Below are 22,078 nucleotides of genomic sequence, written 5' to 3' on the forward strand. Positions count from 1 at the left end.
TTTCGTAGTTAAGTTTAGTATAATTAATTATAATTTAATTACAGTTAATTTTTATATACTATATACCAGTTGATTTAAGAATTAATATTAAATCAAAGTTCGAGTAAATGACAAGTTCTGAATATTTAAAAAGCCTTCTACCTCTACTTTTGGCTTTGTATTAAACAGTATACACTTTAGTTTAAAGAACTTAGAATTATGATATTAACTTTAAATGAAACCACCATTATAATTACAATTACTAAATTTTATTAACTGTATTATTAAAATTTTCATAAACGCTGATATTAATATTTTTTAAAAGTTGTATTTCATATAAATTCTCCCTGAATTGGCAAAATGGTAATTTTGTTTCTACACTTAAAAATATATATTAACCATATAGAATAATTTCAAAAGAAAGTACAGAATAAACTTTAACCGCTGCGATACTCATTATATTTCTTACATTGACGACTATCAAAACTTAATATTTAATCCTTAGAATACAAATAACTTATACTTTTCCTAATGCTTTTTTAAACTAATTAACTACACTTAATTAATGATCCAATTTTAAATCTTATTGTCAAAACAATAAATAAACCAATTAATATCAACAATTAAATTTAACAAAAGCTATCTGAATATTAGGTTTTATTTTGAACAAAATAAACTAAACTTCACAAAAAAACAATTTTGTTGGGATTAATTTGTTTTTAAAACAAATTCTTATCTTAAAAAAAATAAATTAATATATTAATACAGATCGGCTAAATAAATTTCGGGTTAGATATTATCGGGTTAGAAACGTTCGGGTTAGATATGATCGGGTTAGAAATGATCGGGTTAGAAATGATCGGGTTTAATTGGGTTAGAAGTGATTGGGTTAGAAATGATCTTGTTAGAAATGATCGGGTTAGAAGTGATCTTGTTAGAAGTGATCGGGTTAGAAGTGATCGGGTTAGAAATGATCAGGTTAGAAGTGATCGGGTTAGAAGTGATCAGGTTAGAAATGATCGGGTTAGAAGTGATCGGGTTAGAAGTGATCGGGTTAGAAATGATCGGGTTAGAAGTGATCGGGTTAGAAGTGATCGGATTTAATTGGGTTAGAAGTGATCGGGTTAGAAATGATCGGGTTAGAAGTGATCGGGTTAGAAGTGATCGGGTTAGAAGTGATCGGGTTAGAAGTGATCGGGTTAGAAGTGATCGGGTTAGAAGTGATCGGGTTAAAAATGATCGGGTTAGAAGTGATCGGGTTAGAAATGATCAGGTTAGAAATGATAGCGAGTTAGAAATGATAGTAAACCGTGATTTCAACGACACCTAGACGGTTACAGTTTGCTTTTATAAAATATGTAGTCGAGATTTATTAGATTTTGTTACAATAAATTTTAAATAAAACTTTTATGTAATCAGGAAAAAATAAAATTATATTTTTACATTATTTCTCTTCAGTCGTCTAACTAAAGCACTAAATTAATAAAAATTATACTTAAATAATTACTAAACCGTTCCTTTTGTTTCCTACACATAGTTAATATAACATAATTTAAAAGGTCATTATTTTCTTAAGATTAGTTCTAAAAATCAAGTTTCAAAGCTATCTACGAAAATAATCCCTTTAAAGATCGCGTTAAAACTATTCTTTTTTAAAAGTGAAATTGTAGCCTGTAAGAATAAAAAGATTGTCTACACATTGGAAAGATCTCGGTTCGTTAAAAACTAGGTAAAAAGTTTTTTTTTGTGTGAATCATTTGTTTTACTTCTTGATGTTTTTTTACTGAAAAAAGATATTTTTAACAGATAAGTAGATCAAACATACTTTTTTATCTATCAGTTTAGTTTAAGTCACAGTTTAATTTTATACTTTTTTTAACTAACAAATTCAAACTGATTAACACAAAGAAGATTTTGTAGTGCTTTAAAATAGCATTATGTATATATTACCATATTCTGTAGAGTGAAAATTAAAAGTCGTAAAACTTATTAATTAAATAACAAAAAAAAAACGTACATTTCATAAACTGTATACACTAATTTTTTTCGTTATTATTTAGCACTTTTCGCGAGCTCTGTTCTTAGTTAAACACTACTTTATGTAAATAAAAAGTATTCGAAAAAACTTTATTTAAAACTACTCTACTAATAAAATCAACAATTTTCTGCAAGCACTAGTTTATTATTTAAAAAGTCACAAAATTATTAGCCCTGATTTGTGTTTCTTTGCTTCTATCTTTAAGTTGAAACCTAAAAATATAGCAAATTTATTTAAAAATAGACTTAGTTTAATAAAAAAGATATAAATCAGTAAGTAAGTACAAACCTAACAACGGAATTGACACGATTGAATGGTAGGCGGGCAGAAGTTCCATTTGCACATGAGCCTGAACGATGGAACGTGGAAGGTGACGGAGCACTTGTGACAGCAGCGGTAGTGCACGATCAACCTCGGCTCGTAATAGTGTTGGAAGTGATCAAACTTCTCAATGATGCTCTTCACCTTCACATCGACGCAGTTCACGTAGTGCTTTCTCAAGTCCAGCATCATCTGGTTGGTGGTGTCTTTGCCGAAGACGCTGTAGAAGAACTTGTCGAAGGAGCACAAGTGGAAGCGAGCGCGCTGTAAAAATATTAAATAAAATGTACAACTTTAAAGGTTGGCAAGAAAAAAGTCAGTGGTTTTATATTTGTGCAATATTATTACAAGTATTAAATAATATTCTTTAGTTTTTTCATTGTTCAACAACAAACTAACGGTTGTCAAAGTTTTAATGAGGGCTTCGCGCTTGTGAACGCGTTTCTCAGCCACCGCCTTGATGTAAGCGTCGATTTTGCCCTGCCTTCCGGACATGCACTCGTGGAAGTTGGCCTTCAGCTTGTGGACGTACTGCTCGGAGTGAGCTTTCCATTGTGAAATGCGGACATGGACTCTCTCGTGAACGGTGGTGATTTGGTGGAGCATGCCTTGTTGGTGGTAATGGATCCAGTCCTTGGCTTGCGCTCTGAGCGCGTTGTGGTAGTTTATGACTTCAGCTTCAGTTGGTGGGCATCTGTAGTTTAAAGAATTTTTTTATTAAACAAGGTTATAGTTTAAATCATAACACATTTAAATTAGAAAAAAACAATTGATAACTGAATAACAACTTATAATGCTTGATTTAGTGTAATTTAAAATAAAGTTATTTATGTTACGATATATAATTTGTTTACATAGAAATATAAGAGTTTTAATATAGTTTAAATTTTTCAATGGTAAAAATCTATCAAGTTAAATTATTTTCATAAAGTTCAGAACAAACCCGTTATATCCTTGAGGAATTCTGCAAACAATAATTTCTTCAAGACCACGCATAGCATAAATGCACCATTCTTCAACTTGTTTTCTCCATGATTTGTTTTTGAATTCGAGTTCTTTTGTGTAAACTTCGCATTGTTTGTGAACTTTTTCAATGTACTTCTCGTAGTGGAACTCGCCACCAGATTCTTGTTCCTCTACAGATTTGAAATATTATTTAAAAAATATGAGACTAAAGACTTCCTTATAACAAGTGCAGATAGATTTTGTTTCTTTATAGCTTTAAGTTTAATAAATAACACTTGGTTTTTATGAAAAAATTTTTAAAAAGAATTACAGTTTATTGAAAATTGAAGAAACTTAGTAAAAAACTGACTTTGTTTCAAACACAAAAAGCAAGACTAATAGGTTGCTTTCCCTAAGACTGAGGTAGTTTATACAAGCATAAAACTTTAAAACTTATTTGTAGTATCATAACTAAACGAGCTAAATTTACAAATTGAAATTGATATCAAATGTTTTTTGTATTTGAGTAACACTATACCCAGAAACTTACCCTTTGAGCAAGTTTTAAGAGTCTTGTAACTACATCCATTCCAATCGGCAGAGAAAGCTCCAACAAAATGAAGGTTCATCGCACACTTTGGAACGGATGGCAAATGATCACTAAAAGATGTATTAATAATGGTACAAACTTTATTTTTAATCTAATCAAACTTTCATTACCATGCTGTGTATTTTCTTGAAATGCTGTAGCATCCGTTTCTGAAGTAGCACACATAAGTGCATCTGTAGTTCTTTTCTACCATTTGGACTGCGTCCATGACTTTAGTGTGGAAAGCTTGCACCAATGTTTGATCGTATCTGACCATTTCCTCTTCCCATTGTCTCATAACTTCTTCGAATTCGCTTGGCATTGACTTACCAGCTACAAAATAATTATTAAGTTCCTAATTAACATTTCTTATCTGCTTCTGTTGTATAACAGTATTTTATTATAAATAAAACCTAACTGAGTTCAAACAAAAATAAAAGTTATAGAGTTCTATTGTTAGTAGTCGAATTTTTAAGCAATATTTGGTTAAGTTTTTTAAAGATATGGTTGTAAGAAAAAGTATATTTATTGCATTTACCGTAAATTTTGGAGAAGATAAGTCTGACATAACGGGACTTCTTTGAACGGAGCTGTTCAAGTTTTTCCTTGTAAGTTTTGATGTATTTTTCAGCACGCTCGTTCATTTTTCCGTGGACACCGCCAACTTGGTGTTTACGCTTTTCAACACATTCTTTAAATCTGACAATATAAATAATTTACTGTTAACTTGTATTGAGTAACAACGTTAATTCATTTTAAATTATTTCGAAAAAACTACACATTTTCCATACTTATTTTAAAAAAAATTCTAAATATTTGATGCACAACTTTTTATGCTACTAACTGTTGAACAATTTGACGATGGTATTTCTCGATTCTTGCCATGATCTGGTGAACATGTTCGTTGTAGCGAGCAACAGCCTGTCTTCTGTATCCTTCCAATTCGGCGGCGTATCTTCCCGATCTGCCTTCAAGCTCGGTGTACGCGCAGCCGGTGGCGTGTCTGTAGTAATCTCTGAAAACGCAAACGTATTGGTAGTTCAGTTCGTAGAGCATCTTGATCCAGCCCTGCTGTGGATGCATGAGTTCTGTGTAGATTTGCTGTCTGACCTTCAGCAGTCTGCCTTCAATTTCTTTCAAGCGGACATCAGACTGATCCTCTGTATAAATGTTATTAAAGTTTAACTGTACGTGTTAAAAATGTTCAGTGCTTGTTACTTTATGATATGTAACTTTTTTGTTTTTATGATGCGCTATAATTTTAAAACTTTAACTAAATAAACATATCTTGTCGCTAGTTTTAATTAACAGTAGTTTGTGTTTTGTTAACCGTAGTTTTTTGTTTGTATGAGAATGTATGGATTCTATTTTTTAGAAAGTCTTACCAGCTTCACAGCCTTTTGGTGTCAAACATTTTGGGAACTCGCAAAGGATGCTTCTGTAGAAGTGACCTTGGCACCACGCTCTGTTGAAGTTGACTCTGTAGTTGTAGTAGCTTTGGTGCGGAACAACACAGAAGTTTTGACGGCACCAGTAATCGTAGCTTGGTATGTTGAAACTAGCAGCTTGGGATGCCTGTTTAACATTTTTCAATAAATAAAAGTAAAAGATTAACTCTAATACAAAAACTTACAACAATGCATGCCAGGAAGACAGCGACTATCTTCATGTTTATTGTTTGTCCGTATAGAAATGTATCAAACAAGCAATAGATGTCGAGAGTCAATCTTGCATCACTTTTATACAGTGCTGTACAAACAATATAAACAAAATAAACAACTCTTCGTGTCAAGTGACAGAATGGCACTTGAAAACTCATGGAAAAAAGGAAAGTTTTTGTTTTTCGTAACCAATTAAATATTTTATTAGTGAAGTGGTTTTTTTTAATTCACTAAATGTTTTTTTTTGATAAAACAAAACCTAGTACACTGTATTTTTTTGATATTTTTACTACATGAATTTGAATAACAAAAAAATGTTAAACTAAATCTTGCAGAAAGTAAAATTTAGTACCGTATTTATGATGCTAAAGCTGATTAAAAATAGAAAGTTTACATTTTGTATATTAAACAAGTAATCCAATTAGAAGTAGATTTCCATCTCACTGTTTCTGTAAGCCGATGAGTAAGATACTTCACCAAGTTTGAAGTCTGTTATTAATACATAACTTTAATGTTTGAAGTTGTTTCATAAGTTTGAAATTTTAAAATTCTTTTACACCAAGCAAAATGAAAGCTTTTACTCTTTCATCAATTAACTTGAACAATTTTTTGTGAATAAAAAAAATTATTACTTTTTACAATTCCTGTCCAATTTTACTACTTACTACTTATTTTTATTTGGTTATTTAAACCTAATCAAAATAAAAACCAAAGTTATGAGTGTAACACTACTATTAAAAAATAAGTACTTAAAAAATATTATTGGCTTTTCCGGTTACAATTAACAATTGTTATTTTAACGTCTGTTGTGATTGTAACGGCGGAAGTGGTACGTAATCTTTATTATTGCTTTTAAATCATAAGTTGAAAACCAAAACGGTATACTTCTTTTAAACAATTTATAAATTTTCACTATTTTTTAAACAAGTTTTGTAAACTTTAAAATTTAATTAACGTTAATGAAAACAAAGTAACTCTTTTAAAAACGCTATTTACAATAAAATAATATAAAGTTTTGTAAACTAGTACTAAGCTAATTACTAAAATATATTTGTGGACTGTATGTTTAAAACAAAAGTTTTATTTTACGGCGAAACGATCTTTGTTATTTTTATTTTGTTATAACATGAAAAAGTACAAAAAAAATAATTAAAAGTATGTAATAGTTAATAAGTAAAAAGGTTTCAAAAACTTAATCTAAAGTTTTAGCTGCAAAAACTACTTTTGACTAATTTGTTAGATTAAATAGCAGCAATAGTAGTAGAGTAAACAAGATGAACGTTTTTTTTTTTACTTATCATTTAAGACTATCAAACTGTTAGGTTCAAAGAATAACCTGCATACATTTTAAGAGAACTTATTGTAACTGTTTTGAGAGGATTTTGCTTTTAATTGTTATGGTATCAACAATATATTTAAATTAATGTTTAAGTTTTACAAAACACATACCTAATTTAAAACACGTTAGTATTCATACGTTTTCCCATACTAGTAAAGTTTAACAATAGTTTTAAAGACAGAAATATAAAGTTATGACAGATAAAAATTTTGTTTTGTGATAGCTTATAGACTTGTTTATAACTTAAATTCATGTAATATGCTAAAATCATTTATGCTTACAAAAGCAAATGAATTATTGAATTAAAACTAGAAACAAAAAAAAATATAAATTGTTTTTGAAATTTGTTGTTTTTTATAAACGCTTTTAATTGTGTGCTTATTGTGTTATTTTGAAGTCTTCTGTAATTTTTTTTTTTAATTTATAAATTAGCAATTAAATTACCACCAACATGTTTAAAAAAAGTTATTTCAAACATCTGATGAAAACAAGCTTAAATAAAATTTTATATTACAGATTTTAAAAGTTTAGATTTTTCTAGATAAGTGTGTTTAGGAGGTTATTTAAGTTATGAATTTAGATTTATACTTCATTACGTTAATGTATATCAACATTTTACATATTTTGAAAGATAGCATAAGTGTTTATTTTAAACAAGTTTAGATTTTTTTTTTAATATTTCAATAATTAAACATTTGAAGTACTGTTTAAGTAAAAGCTCTACAATAAGCTCTGAGGTAACACTTTTAAACTGTTACATGACTATTTAAACTACAATAATTCAAGTTCTTATTAAAACATACAAAGGGCTGCATGTCAAAAAATAATCTAAACTTGATAAAAATAAAAAGATACTAATGTAGGTCTAATTAGCAAGATTACAACAGTAAAAAAAAAATTAACAAAACATATTAAAAGAAAAAATCACAAATACTAAAAACAGCAATATTTTTGTAATTTTTTTTAACTTGTTTTACCCATTTCTCAAAAAAATTAAAAAAATCCATGTAGGTCTAATTATTATAGTATTGAAAATCATAAAATAGAAATTAAGAGATGTATCACAATAATTGAAAATTATTAGTGTTTAAATTGTCAGAGTATGAATAGTCGTACACCACTTTTCATATAAAAAGCGTTAGTTATGTAGCATTGTTATAAAGTGAGTTAAGTATTTCTTAGAATAAAATATTTTATCTAATCAAAAAGTTTACAGAAAACCGTTGTACAACTAGTTTAGTTTTTGTTTTGTTTTAGGAACAATTACGCTGAAAAACTGAAAAGACCTGCTCACGTGATGACGATTTACTTTAAAAATTTAAACAATCAGTTATAAGACAACGGCATAAACAAGTAGTACCATTACGTTATGAAAAGACTGGCTTACTCGCCCTTGGTTTTCATTGTTATATCAGAGTACTTGCATCCAATAAAAAGCGAGAAATAAACATGAAAAAAATAACCTCTTTTAAAGTCTACTGTTTGCATAAATCTTTATAGTGTCTACTTATTGAAATTAAAAAAGTAGAACTTTTACTCAAGTTAGTCAAAACAAGCGTGCTTTTACAAATAAATTCGGAAGTATTAAAGTGTTCAAGTGAATCTTAGAGTTATTTAATCTTTATTATTTATATGTTAGCACAAAAAATTGTTCTTTAGTTATTCAAAATATTAGTCTTTAATAAAATAGTTGCTTTACAACTTTCAAGTTTCTAATTCATACTATCCTCGAATTTTGCATATTACAACCAGAAGCAATGAATATTAAAACTTTTTTTCTTGGTTGGCCAACAGAATTGAACCTAAAGCATTGATTTCCTTTAACTTAACTAGAAGAAAATTTTCTCTGTTTAAATTGTTTAATTTTGAAATGAATATACTTCAAAGTTGCTAACATCGGTAGCTTTTTATGTGGAACAATCAGATTTACTGAAAAACGTTCTTTGCAGATCACATCATTTGCAGGCTATAAACTTTTTGAATACTTAAAAATAAAAAGTTACGTAAAAATGTAAAAGTTTAATGAAATCAACATAAAACAGGCAACACAGTTTGATCATAAGCGAAAAAAAACAATGTTTGGAAACTTTTATTGTAAAACAAAAAATCGTCTATACTAATTGTTTCATTTAAAATGCACGTTGCGGACTATCATTTTTGCTGGTTGGCCGCAGTTTATTTTAAAAAGGTAAAATGTTGTAAAATAGGTTTAAAAAAGAATAAGTTTCTAGTTTATACTTGAAATCTGCGATACTTTTGCTTAAAAATCTACAACTAGTTTCGATAAGTCATTTTCAAGTAGCTTATTTTAATATATACTTGAAAATGACTTATCGAAACTAGTTGTAGATTTTTAAGCAAAAGTATTGCAAATTTCTTTTATAATTTTATAAGTATAACTTCCAAAATAAATAATTACGATTAAGAAAAATAAATCCTATAGAAAAAAATACTGTGTTGGAAGGAAAGGTTTAAGCTTAAGGTAATTTCCAATTAATTTGTATTCTGTAATTTATACTTGGAAATTAAAGGACAAGTAATATATTCTAAAAAAGAATCACCGAAAACAATATAAATGAGGAACAAAGAAATTTGACATCTAATGACTTATTACTTTATGTAGAAAACTAGTTCTTTTACTGCTCTATACAATTTGTAGTGTTTTTAATTAACTTTATAAAAGAAAACTTTAAGAATGATTTAAGTTGTAAAAAGCTACTTAAAAGAAGGTTTTGAGAAGTTCTTGAATTCAAAGCTTTTTAATTAAAAATAAATTTTTGTAAAATAATTTTCAAGTTTTTGAAAATATTACTTATTCTTAATTTATTTAGTTTTTAAAAGTTTGAAACTTTAGCACTAATGTTAGTGCCTTTGATTTTGAATTTATGCCAGCTATCTTCAAACGAAACAGGATTATTTATTTAGTTATCAATAATAAGTTATTTTTTTAAAATCACTTTGTTGAATGTTGACGTAAAATTATCAAAAAATATATAGAACTAAATTTGAGCTTTACAGGGAGGGTCAAAAGTCTTCAGAATAGTTCAAAAACGGATTATTTGTAAAAAATGCAAAACAGAAATAAATAAAAAATATTGAAAATATAACTCAGAAAGCTAATATTTCTATAGTATTTTTTTGTTTAATTTTATTTCTTCCTGACTTGGAATATATTTTCTTACTCAAAAATCTACAAAAATGACGTTTGATCAGTTTTAGTGCATGTGTAGTTTTTTATATTTTTAAGTAAGGAGGTGTGGCCTACTGCTTCGCCTGTTTTGAATCTAGTTGGATTTTTAGTGTGGTCTCTTTTGAAATCTAAAGTCTTTTCTGTTGCTCATCCGAGTTTTAATGTTTTTTTAAATCTCTTTTAAGAGAATTTCTCAAGCAGCACAACAAACACTGCGTGCACTAAAGATTATAATTTTTAAGTATTTTCTTAATAATATTTAGCAACGTATTTTATCTAAGTTAAATATTTTTTTGTTAATATTCCGTTTTTAAAATATTTCATGGACTTTTAGCCGACCCATTATAGAAAAATGGTATAAAGTATAAACATACAATATGACCTATTTACTACTTGTTTTTTTAGGTAGATAATTAAAATTAAACAACACTTTATAGAATTGTAAAGTAATTTTTAGTGTGATTTCAACATTTCAAAATCAAATTCTTTCTACTAATAGCGATAAGGTAAATTTGTCAGTAAAGAGTCTTTCAAATACAAGCTTTTTATCGTTACTTTAAAAAACATTTTATATATGTTTTAATTTTAAGTTATTTTTAAAAAAAAGTAAGTTGCGTATGTTCTATTTTCATTCACACTACTTATTACAATTGTTATTTGAAATGCATTTACTAAAGTAATCTGATTTTTTTAATTATTAACTTTAAATAATTCCTCGACTTTTACAATTTTACGAGTTTTAAATAAATATACACTCCATCTTTAAAATCTTAATAAAATCGTCTCTACTTAAAAATTAATGCAATAATCATATCCAACGTAAAATATCCAAAAATAATATATGTAATAAGAACACATACTTATCAGTATATCCGACGCAATATTTTTCTATTTAACTAAAAATGAGAAACAGTATAAAAATAGAATGCTAGCTGGGCTCAAACCTACAAATTAATGACCAATTAAAACAAAGACAACTTTTTACTTCCGCTTTACAAACAAAGTATACGTTAAAACAACAATTATAGCCTGAATTGTAACCGGAAAAGCCAATAATGATGCTTAATTACTAAATTAAAAAACACTACTAAGAGCTTCCATATCTACAAACAATTAGGCTTATTTGAGGTTCTACGGATATCGTTGTACAATTTATAAATTGATATTAGTTTGTTGTTAAAAAAAAACTAAAACACACCTACTAAACAAGGAGTAATAACATTTTAACAGAATTTCCTAATATATTTACGTAAAATAAAGCATTATGACCGATAAACACTTTACAAAGCGTGATCAATACTTCAATAATATTTAAATTTCAAAGCTAATTATTTATTACATATATAACTATATAAATATCAAAATACTTTTCAAAATAAAAAAATTGTAGTAATCAAAACATTTGATAAAGATTAAGTAGTAGGTATTTTACAGTCCTTTAGATTTCCTAGAGGTTCTAACTATGTGTATATAGTTTTGTATTAAATTTTAATTAAAACCAACAAATTATTTTATATACACATTAATATTAAGAATCATTTCATATACTCATTAAAGCTGACTTAGGAGGTTTTTTAATTATAGTATCACAACGTAATAGATTTTTTGGCACTGAAAAGTTTTTTTAGCAGTTACCATATTAAAACAGCCACTTAAATATTAAAACATGCCAAGTATGTAATTGGTTACAAAATAACAAAACTTTCCTTTTTTCCATTAGTTTTCAAGTACTTTACTGTCATTTGAAACGAAGTGTTGTTTATTTTGTTTATACTGTTTGTACAGCACTGTATAAAAGTGATGCAAGATTGACTCTCGACATCTATTGCTTGTTTGATACATTTTTATACGGACAAACAATAAACATGAAGATAGTCGCTGTCTTCCTGGCATGCATTGTTGTAAGTTTTTGAATTATGATTATTCTTCTACTTTATCTATTGAAAACTTTTAAACAGGCATCCCAAGCTGCTAGTTTCAACATACCAAACTACGATTACTGGTGCCGTCAAAACTTCTGTGTTGTTCCGCACCAAAGCTACTACAACTACAGAGTCAACTTCAACAGAGCGTGGTGCCAAGGTCACTTCTACAGAAGCATCCTTTGCGAGTTCCCAAAATGTTTGACACCAAAAGGCTGTGAAGCTGGTAAGAACTTGTATTAAATAAACTTAAAACGTTTTGAAAGTTACAAATATTAATACTAATATTGCTTAGTAAGGGTAATTAAGCATGTTTTTAATTATTCGTAGTTTTAAATTACTGCACTTATAGAAAATTTAAAGAATTTATATTTTACACAGTAGAAAGTAGTGGACAATCTTAATGCCAGTTATACTTTAATAACATTTATACAGAGGACCAGTCTGATGTCCGCTTGAAAGAAATTGAAGGCAGACTGCTGAAGGTCAGACAGCAAATCTACACAGAACTCATGCATCCACAGCAGGGCTGGATCAAGATGCTCTACGAACTGAACTACCAATACGTTTGCGTTTTCAGAGATTATTACAGACACGCCACCGGCTGCGCGTACACCGAGCTTGAAGGCAGATCGGGAAGATACGCCGCCGAATTGGAAGGATACAGAAGACAGGCTGTTGCTCGCTTCAACGAACATGTTCACCAGATCATGGCAAGAATCGAGAAATACCATCGTCAGATTGTTCAACAGTTAGTAATATAAAAAATATACAATAAAAATATAGAAATTTATTAAAAATGAGTATGGATAGTATAAAGTTTTTTGAAAAAAACTTTAAATTAGTTAACATTGTTACTCAATACAAGTTAAAAGTAAATTATATATAACACCAGATTTAAAGAATGTGTTGAAAAGCGTAAACACCAAGTTGGCGGTGTCCACGGAAAAATGAACGAGCGTGCTGAAACATACATCAAAACTTACAAGGAAAAACTCGAACAGCTCCGTTCAAAGAAGTCCCGTTATGTCAGACTTATCTTCTCCAAAATTTACGGTAAATACAATTTTCTAAAACTGTATAATATAAATTTAAAAATTTTAGCTGGACAATGCTTAAAAGTTCGACAATTAATATGAAACTATATAACTATTTTGTAGCTGGTAAGTCAATGCCAAGCGAATTCGAAGAAGTTATGAGACAATGGGAAGAGGAAATGGTCAGATACGATCAAACATTGGTGCAAGCTTTCCACACTAAAGTCATGGACGCAGTCCAAATGGTAGAAAAGAACTACAGATGCACTTATGTGTGCTACTTCAGAAACGGATGCTACAGCATCTCAAGAAAATACTCAGCATGGTAATGAAAGTTTGATTAGATTAAAAATAAAGTTAGTACCATTGTTAATATATTTTTTAGTGATCATTTGCCATCTGTTCCAAAGTGTGCGATGAACCTTCATTTTGTTGGAGCTTTCTCTGCCGATTGGAATGGATGTAGCTACAAGACTCTTAAAACTTGCTCAAAGGGTACGTTGTGGGTAAAGTGTTACAGAAATATAAAACTATTTCTGTTTTCTTATTTTAGCTTTAAACAACGTTAAATAAATTTGTCTAGTTATTTTTATATATAGTATTTGTGCTTTTAAAAACTACTAAGACTCAAGGAAAGCAAAAAAACAATCGGCTTACCTTTCTGTATTTAAACAAACTTTTTACTAAACCTATTCAAATACCATAAACTTGTATACTTTTTATCAGTAAAAAATCACTCTTTGATTCTTTACTTTTGTAACCTTTTTTTTAGAATTAATTTTTTTTACGTCGAACATAACACTACAAAAAGTATGCATTTTTTACAAACAAGTCTTAAGCCTTACAGCTTTTACAAATATTTAAAAAAATTAGAGGAACAAGAATCTGGTGGCGAATTCCACTACGAAAAGTACATTGAAAAAGTTCACAAACAATGCGAAGTTTACACAAAAGAACTCGAATTCAAAAACAAATCATGGAGAAAACAAGTTGAAGAATGGTGCATTTATGCTATGCGTGGTCTTGAAGAAATTATTGTTTGCAGAATTCCTCAAGGATATAACGGGTCTGTGCTCAGTTTTTAACAAAACGAATTTAGTTAAAGTTTTATAAATACGAAAAAAAACATCTTCATTCAACTATTGTCTTTCTATAAAAGCACAAGGATAAATAGACTTTTAGTTTACTTAAGTAGTTTTAATTATTATTTTAATATAAAACTATGGTCGATTTATAGTTTGTTTCCAAATGAAAAAATCTTCTTATACGAGTTATACTTTGTTAACGAAATAAAAGGACCCATTTAGTTTTCATCTTTTCATAGTTAATTAATTTCAATTTAAAACCGGTTTTTATTGCAACTTAAATACATTATTTTTTATTTCAAACTTAGTTAAATATTATATGATTTGTTTTATCTACCATGTTTGTTAGAATTTTTTACAACAAAGTAAAAGTTTAAAGCGAGACTTTGTTTTCTTTTTAATAACTTTTACATACTACAGATGCCCACCAACTGAAGCTGAAGTCATAAACTACCACAACGCGCTCAGAGCGCAAGCCAAGGACTGGATCCATTACCACCAACAAGGCATGCTCCACCAAATCACCACCGTTCACGAGAGAGTCCATGTCCGCATTTCACAATGGAAAGCTCACTCCGAGCAGTACGTCCACAAGCTGAAGGCCAACTTCCACGAGTGCATGTCCGGAAGGCAGGGCAAAATCGACGCTTACATCAAGGCGGTGGCTGAGAAACGCGTTCACAAGCGCGAAGCCCTCATTAAAACTTTGACAACCGTTAGTTTGTTGTTGAATAATAAAAAAAAAACTAAAGTATATTTTTTAATACTTAAAATAATCATGCACAAATATAAAACCACTGACTTTTTTCTTGCCAACCTTTAAAGTTGTACATTTTATTTAATATTTTTACAGCGTGCTCGCTTCCACTTGTGCTCCTTCGACAAGTTCTTCTACAGCGTCTTCGGCAAAGACACCACCAACCAGATGATGCTGGACTTGAGAAAGCACTACGTGAACTGCGTCGACGTGAAGGTGAAGAGCATCATTGAGAAGTTCGATCACTTCCAACACTATTACGAGCCGAGGTTGATCGTGCACTACCGCTGCTGTCACAAGTGCTCCGTCACCTTCCACGTTCCATCGTTCAGGCTCATGTGCAAATGGAACTTCTGCCCGCCTACCATTCAATCGTGTCAATTCCGTTGTTAGGTTTGTACTTACTTACTGATTTATATATTGTTTATTAAACTCAGTCTATTTTTTTAATAAACTTGCTATATTTTTAGGTTTCAACTTGAAGATAGAAGCAAAGAAACACAAATCAGGGCTAATAATTTTGTGACTTTTTAAATAATAAACCGGTGTTTGCAGAAACGTGTCTTTTTTATTTATACCGTATTTAGGTATTTCTTTTTTTTTTCATTATGCTAAAAGTAGTTTTAAAACGAAGTAAATAAGGAAATAGTTTGCGATAGTTTTTCATTCACATTCAATTATAAAACTACAGGTACAACAATAGATAGATAACACTTTTTTGAGCATTTAAATATCTATTTTGTATGTATTAGTTTAAGTATGTAGCTAAAACTTAACTTATACGTTTAACTGTGGCTAGAATTAAACTAATACATTAAAAAAATGTTTAATCTGCATATCTGATATTGGATATTTTTATGTTTAATAAAATACTATAGAGAAGTATAAAATATTAATACTTGAAACAAACTTCTTACTAAGTTTTAAACGTATGGAGATAGAACTGCTATACTTAGTTAAGTTAAACAACTTTCTTATCCTACAAATTAATCTCACTCATCAAAAATATTTTTATGGCGGTCTTTGGAGGCACTATTTTGGTAGGTAGCTTAAAAATTTATTTTTTGAAAAAAAGTTAAAAAAACAAAAAAAATAAAAATTTAAAATGCGGTATATTTAAGACGTGTATACATCTTTACAAAAACATACAAAAAAAAAGCGGTTTGGTACTAATTATAGTATAAATTGTATTCTTTTTACTAATTTTAATAATATTTTTATTTAGACGACTGAAAAGAAGTAGTGAGAAAAAATAGTTTAATTTTATCTTGATTGCATAAATGTAATCAATTAGCTTATACAACAAGCTTTAATAAACCTTTTGACTACATAGTTTATTATAGCAACCTTCTGTAATTACCATGTAGATGCCGATACAATCGTGATAATTCAAACTGTAGTTAATATTTTTAATTTATATGATAAAAGTTCTTCTGGTAGTTTTGTAATACACTTTAAGTCAAATTTCAAAAAAAAAATGTACGAAAAGGTTCAATTAAAGAAAGATTATGAGAGTACAACAAAACATTAAAAAGTGATATTAAAATTAATATACACTATCTTTTGAAATATTTAATATTTTCAAACTTCGTATACCCAAAAATTTGAATATATTTAAAGATTAAAAGGAAAATTGCATCTCGTTTACTTTATACTTTCTCAGATGTATATCTTGAAAACTTCAAATTAGATTAAATGAATTATTAAATAAAACCGTTTAAACTTTATTTTCTACATAAAAATTACAATAAACAAGACCGTAATAGCTATTTTTTTAGTTTCCAAACTTATATTTTAAGCTAATAATTTTAAAGTTTATGACAGCTGTACTTAAAATAATATTTTATTTTTAAAAATTTTAATTTATCATTTCTTTAAAATTATATGTTAACAGCGTTCAAAACTATGACAAAAATGTTTTAATTGTTCTCTAAATACTTATGTTTTGCGAAATATTTTCAGTATTTAAAACTAAAACATCAATAACTAACAGTTAAAGTACAAAAACTTTTTGTTAAATTTAGGAATCAAAATTTTTGAAACTACTCAAAGTTTCAAAAAACTTATTGAAACAGTTTTAAGTTAATAAAAGATAAAAAAAAGTGTTTAACTTTGCTAATAATAAATTTTCGACGATTAATAATACAGTAATTTGAATTAGTAACTTTAAACCAGTTGTCGGCACGCTACTTCGAATCCGTGAACCCTAAATCATAAAATTAAAATTCTGTGCACCCCAATTCGCATTCTTTAGCGCCGCTATTGTTTAAAAATATGTAAACACTTTTAATCGTTTTTTTACTAATAACTCGGTAACACCCACTTAATTTTTACATGCTTACTTTAAATTTACCAGTTTACCCTATCCATTTCAATAAACTTTTAATATCGATGATCTAATTTTTACAACAACCAGAGTTTTAGTATTTCGAATTTAACAAGTAAGTTTGACACTATTTCATGTTAACCACTTTTTGAGTCAGAAAGTAAACCTGAGTGACTAAAGACTAGACTTAGTACAAAAGCTAACCTTAAAGAGTGGTATATATAAGCAAAAAACTAATTTAAATTACAATGAAAATTAGACATTTATAGATCTTGAATTATTTAAATATCAATAATTAATTACAAATTAAAAAATTTCAAGTAAAGCAACAGTTGAAGATTTTTAAAAGATATCAAAATAAACCCAAGATTTTTAATAAATTTATAATTAGTCTCAGTCAAGCTGAGTTTTTGTAAATTTATTAAAACTAGCTTCAATTGGTCTAGGTTTTTCATGATTTAAAACTAGACTTGATTATTCTTAGAGAGCTAAGTATGTGACAGCCCTGATGTTATTGACCCTTCCTATTCTTTAATTTTATTATAAGTAAAATATAATTGAATTTTTTTGTCAAATATCAGTTGATTAAGCGGATTAGTATAGTGAATTTTAATGTAGCAAAACGCTTTTTAACAATAAGAGTTAATAAAATTAAACATTAATAGAATACTAACCGTTTCATTTTGTTTTAAAAATCTATAAGATTTGCTCACTTCGGTTTTTCTTTGGGCGGCTAAGGGTGGAAGAATTTTTACATCAGGTAACAGAAAAGAACTAGGAGAGTACAAAAATGGTCGTTTTATTAACAAAAAAATGGTCAATTAGATATCAAGATTGAATATGTCTTAAGTGTAGAAAGATTAAAAAAATCTTTAATTTAGTTTCTGCGTGAAAAAAAATATTCATGTACCCCAAAATAAGTTTCATGCACCCCAAAAGTCTCGTGCACCCTAAAAGAAATTTCATGTACACTAGTGTGCACCAGTGTACACTGTGCCGATCACTGCTTTAAACTATAGTAATAACAACTAAAACTTTTTTTTTACTTAACATGAATTATATCCTTGTAAAATACAAAATACTTTAAAAAATCTAAACAGAGAAAAAAAAAACTTGGTTGTAAAGTAAATTTTATTATGTTTTTTACAATAGCCAAATATATTAGTTAGTTTTTTACTAATTAGTTTTTCATTCCCTAATCATTACATTTTTAACAATAAAACGCTTTGGTGATTTTTGTATATTTTTAAAGTTTTATTAAAAAGCCTATAACAAAATTATAACTATATTAAGAAAATATGTTTAGAATTTTTAATTATACAAAAATTATTTATAGATGATGTATCAGTCAAAGACTACAGGCTTTTTAGTACAAAAGCTTAACAAAACATTATAAATATATATATATATAGCTAAAAGAAGCTAGGTAAATTGAAAAGTTTCTGTCGGCTGCAAACCTAAAGCTCTTCTGATTGGCTGATATTTTACTTACTTTCAATTAATAATTAATTTTTGATTTTTTTTATATTTTGGGTAAAAATGGTTAGGAATAGGGTTTAGATGTTGTTAATATAATGCTTTATTATTACTTTACTTCATTTGCATAATGTCATAATTTTAAAATTTATAAAATCTTACAACTGCAGCCGACCTGAAAAACTTAGTTTAGAAAGCTACTCTCGTTTTTACGTCATACAAGAGTTCTATTGCTTTTTGACGTCACAACGCATACTAACAAACTGTAAATTGCTGCATCAGAATAGGTCGAGTTGCTCAACTTTGTACAGTCAATATCATACTTTTAGGGATCATTTCTAAAGTGTGTGTCTCACGAACGTTATTTAACAATGACGGTCAACCTCTCACGATGATGAGTTGTGGAGCGGTTCTCTGAGCAGGAAAATGACTTCAGCTTGCTGAATGTCGTAATGACTGTTCTGCTGTTGTCAAGGCAACAGTGGAGGGGAATCTCTCTTTCTGAGTGATCAACAACAAGCCTTGAGGGGCTTTTTTCTTCAAACTAAGCTACGACGAAAACACTAGCAAAACATGTTTTTACAGATTTTTAGCACAATAAAATCTATCAAACGTTGCGTTACGATTAAGTAACTATTGAATTATAATTGAAAATAATTTAAGTTAGAAAAAAAAACTACTTTTGATTTTATAAAAGTTTTATTCTTAAGCTTTTGTGACAAATTTTTTTATAAAAGCAACCTCTAACCACTTAGGTATTATGACAATCACGATGTTAAAAAAGTATAGTACATTTTTCAATAAAAAAAAAAGTTAGTTTTATAATCCACTTCTAAAAAATGAAAATTACTACACGTCCGTCCTTGACAAGACATAAAACTGTATCCGTGTTGTATAACTCGATAATCGAAGGATTTTTTGTGCACCAGGTCCTTAGAAAACACTTTTTAAGCGCGTTTTTGTCATTTAATAAAAAAATTATACACATGTTGTTCTTAAAATGTACTTTTTTAAACAAAAAATTTTATCAGCACTTTTTTTATATTGTTCTTGGTTTTAAATGAAACTGTAATGAAAAAATTCTAACGTTTCAATTTAACTGAATTCAAAAAAATGTACTGATGTTAAAAAATTTTACAAGTTTGATTTCAGGACTTATTCTTAAAGTTTAAAATAAAAAGTTAATACAAATACTTTAGTCAAATATTTTTAAATTATATTCTGTCTATGTCTAATGTAGGGTTTTTTATATGTAAGTAGTTTTTAGTAGCTATATATTTTTGTGTTAAAAACTCTATTATTCTAATTAGTAACTATATACTGTAGTAATAACAACTAAAACTTTTTTTACTTAACATGAATTATATCCTTGTAAAATACAAAATAATTTAAGAAATCTAAACAGAGAAAAAAAAAACTTGGTTATAAAGAAAATTTTATTATGTTTTTTACAATAGCCAAATATATTAGTTAGTTTTTTATTATTTAGTTTTTCATTCCCTAATCATTACATTTTTAACAATAAAACGCTTTGGTGATTTTGTATATTTTTAAAGTTTTATTAAAAAGCCTATAACAAAATTATAACTATATTAAGAAAATATGTTTAGAATTTTTAATTATACAAAAATTATTTATAGATTATGTATCAGTCAAAGACCACAGGCTTTTTAGTACTTCGTACAAGGAAACAACAAAACATTATAAATATATATATATATATAGCTAAAAGAAGCTAGGTAAATTGAAAAGTTTCTGTCGGCTGCAAACCTAAAGCTCTTCTGATTGGCTGATATTTTACTTACTTTTAATTAATAATTAATTTTTGATTTTTTTTATATTTTGGGTAAAAATGGTTAGGAATAGGGTTTAGATGTTGTTAATATAATGCTTTATTGTTACTTTACTTCATTTGCATAATGTCATAATTTTAAAATTTATAAAATCTTACAACTGCAGCCGACCTGAAAAACTTAGTTTAAAAAGCCACTCTCGTTTTTACGTCATACAAGAGTTCTATTGCTGTATGACGTCACAACGCATACTAACAAACTGTAAATTGCTGCATCAGAATAGGTCGAGTTGCTCAACTTTGTACAGTCAATATCATACTTTTAGGGATCATTTCTAAAGTGTGTGTCTCACGAACGTTATTTAACAATGACGGTCAACCTCTCACGATGATGAATTGTAGAGCGGTTCTCTGAGCAGGAAAATGACTTCAGCTTGCTGAATGTCGTAATGACTGTTCCACTGTTGTCAAGGCAACAGTGGAGGGGAATCTCTCCTTCTGAGTGATCAACATCAAGCCTTGAGGGGCTTTTTTCTTCAAACTAAGCAACGACGAAAACACTAGCAAAACATTTTTTTACAGATTTTTAGCACAATAAAATCTATCAAATGTTGCGTTACGATTAAGTAAGTATTGAAGTATAATTGAAAATAATTTAAGTTAGAAAAAAAAAACTACTTTTGATTTTATAAAAGTTTTATTCTTAAGCTTTTGTGACAAATTTGTTATAAAAGCAACCTCTAACCACTTAGGTATTATGACAATCACGATGTTAAAAAAGTATAGTACATTTTTCAATAAAAAAAAACTGTTAGTTTTATAATCCACTTCTAAAAAATGAAAATTACTACACGTCCGTCCTTGACAAGACATAAAACTGTATCCGTGTTGTATAACTCGATAATCGAAGGATTCTTTGTGCACCAGGTCCTTAGAAAACACTTTTTAAGCGCTTTTTTGTCATTTAATAAAAAAATTATACACATGTTGTTCTTAAAATGTACTTTTTTAAACAAAAACTTTTATCAGCACTTTTTTTATATTGTTTTTGGTTTTAAATGAAACTGTAATGAAAAAATTCTAACGTTTCAATTTAACTGAATTCAAAAAAATGTACTGATGTTAAAAAATTTTACAAGCTTGATTTCAGGACTTATTCTTAAAGTTTAAAATAAAAAGTTAATACAAATACTTTAGTCAAATATTTTTAAATTATATTCTGTCTATGTCTAATGTAGGGTTTTTTATATGTAAGTAGTTTTTAGTAGCTATATATTTTTGTGTTAAAAACTCTATTATTCTAATTAGTAACTATATACTGTAGTAATAACAACTAAAACGTTTTTTTACTTAACATGAATTATATCCTTGTAAAATACAAAATACTTTAAAAAATCTAAACAGAGAAAAAAAAACTTGGTTATAAAATAAATTTTATTATGTTTTTTTACAATAGCCAAATATATTAGTTAGTTTTTTATTATTTAGTTTTTCATTCCCTAATCATAACATTTTTAACAATAAAACGCTTTGGTGATTTTTGTAAATTTTTAAAGTTTTATTTAAAAGTCTATAACAAAATTATAACTATATTAAGAAAATATATTTAGAATTTTAAATT

General features: G+C 28.0%; 2 protein-coding genes and 2 non-coding genes across 4 annotated transcripts; 3 read left to right on the plus strand and 1 right to left on the minus strand.

Moving 5' to 3' along the window:
• Positions 1-2,140: 2,140 nt before the first annotated feature.
• LOC145844058 (uncharacterized) lies at positions 2,141-5,565 on the minus strand. Its single transcript, XM_082951395.1, has 10 exons — positions 5,506-5,565; positions 5,258-5,447; positions 4,717-5,032; positions 4,411-4,571; positions 4,004-4,205; positions 3,834-3,943; positions 3,282-3,474; positions 2,738-3,032; positions 2,306-2,602; positions 2,141-2,229 (listed from the first exon to the last, which is right to left on the minus strand). The coding sequence occupies exons 1-9, from the start codon at positions 5,539-5,541 to the stop codon at positions 2,306-2,308; spliced, it is 1,800 nt and encodes a 599-aa protein (XP_082807521.1). The 5' UTR covers positions 5,542-5,565; the 3' UTR covers positions 2,141-2,229.
• Positions 5,566-11,841: 6,276 nt separating this feature from the next.
• Positions 11,842-15,421, plus strand: LOC145844030 (uncharacterized). The gene is made up of 10 exons (XM_082951357.1): positions 11,842-11,963; positions 12,021-12,210; positions 12,420-12,735; positions 12,880-13,040; positions 13,145-13,346; positions 13,407-13,516; positions 13,895-14,087; positions 14,527-14,821; positions 14,960-15,256; positions 15,334-15,421. Exons 1-9 carry the CDS (start codon positions 11,928-11,930, stop codon positions 15,254-15,256), a joined length of 1,800 nt encoding a protein of 599 aa, XP_082807483.1. The 5' UTR covers positions 11,842-11,927; the 3' UTR covers positions 15,334-15,421.
• A 3,557-nt stretch (positions 15,422-18,978) lies between these two features.
• Positions 18,979-19,175, plus strand: LOC145845290 (small nucleolar RNA U3). Its single transcript, XR_014370334.1, has one exon. It is a non-coding gene; the product is annotated as a small nucleolar RNA U3 (small nucleolar RNA).
• A 1,592-nt stretch (positions 19,176-20,767) lies between these two features.
• LOC145845288 (small nucleolar RNA U3) lies at positions 20,768-20,964 on the plus strand. Its single transcript, XR_014370332.1, has one exon. It is a non-coding gene; the product is annotated as a small nucleolar RNA U3 (small nucleolar RNA).
• The last annotated feature ends 1,114 nt before the right edge of the window (positions 20,965-22,078 follow it).

This window comes from Thalia democratica, chromosome 9 (genome assembly GCF_965202585.1).
Source record: "Thalia democratica chromosome 9, ktThaDemo2.hap1.1, whole genome shotgun sequence".
NCBI classification, from domain to species: domain Eukaryota; kingdom Metazoa; phylum Chordata; class Thaliacea; order Salpida; family Salpidae; genus Thalia; species Thalia democratica.

Excerpts from the sequence above, each read along its gene's own strand:
- LOC145844058 (XM_082951395.1), bottom strand. The coding sequence starts at position 5,541 with ATGAAGATAGTCGCTGTCTTCCTGGCATGCATTGTT. Across the intron at positions 5,033-5,257 it reads ACCAAAAGGCTGTGAAGCTG|AGGATCAGTCTGATGTCCGC; the intron begins GTAAGACTTTCT and ends ACATTTATACAG. Across the intron at positions 3,944-4,003 it reads TCAAGAAAATACACAGCATG|TGATCATTTGCCATCCGTTC; the intron begins GTAATGAAAGTT and ends TACATCTTTTAG.
- LOC145844030 (XM_082951357.1), top strand. The coding sequence starts at position 11,928 with ATGAAGATAGTCGCTGTCTTCCTGGCATGCATTGTT. Across the intron at positions 11,964-12,020 it reads TCTTCCTGGCATGCATTGTT|GCATCCCAAGCTGCTAGTTT; the intron begins GTAAGTTTTTGA and ends ACTTTTAAACAG. Across the intron at positions 14,822-14,959 it reads TCATTAAAACTTTGACAACC|CGTGCTCGCTTCCACTTGTG; the intron begins GTTAGTTTGTTG and ends ATATTTTTACAG.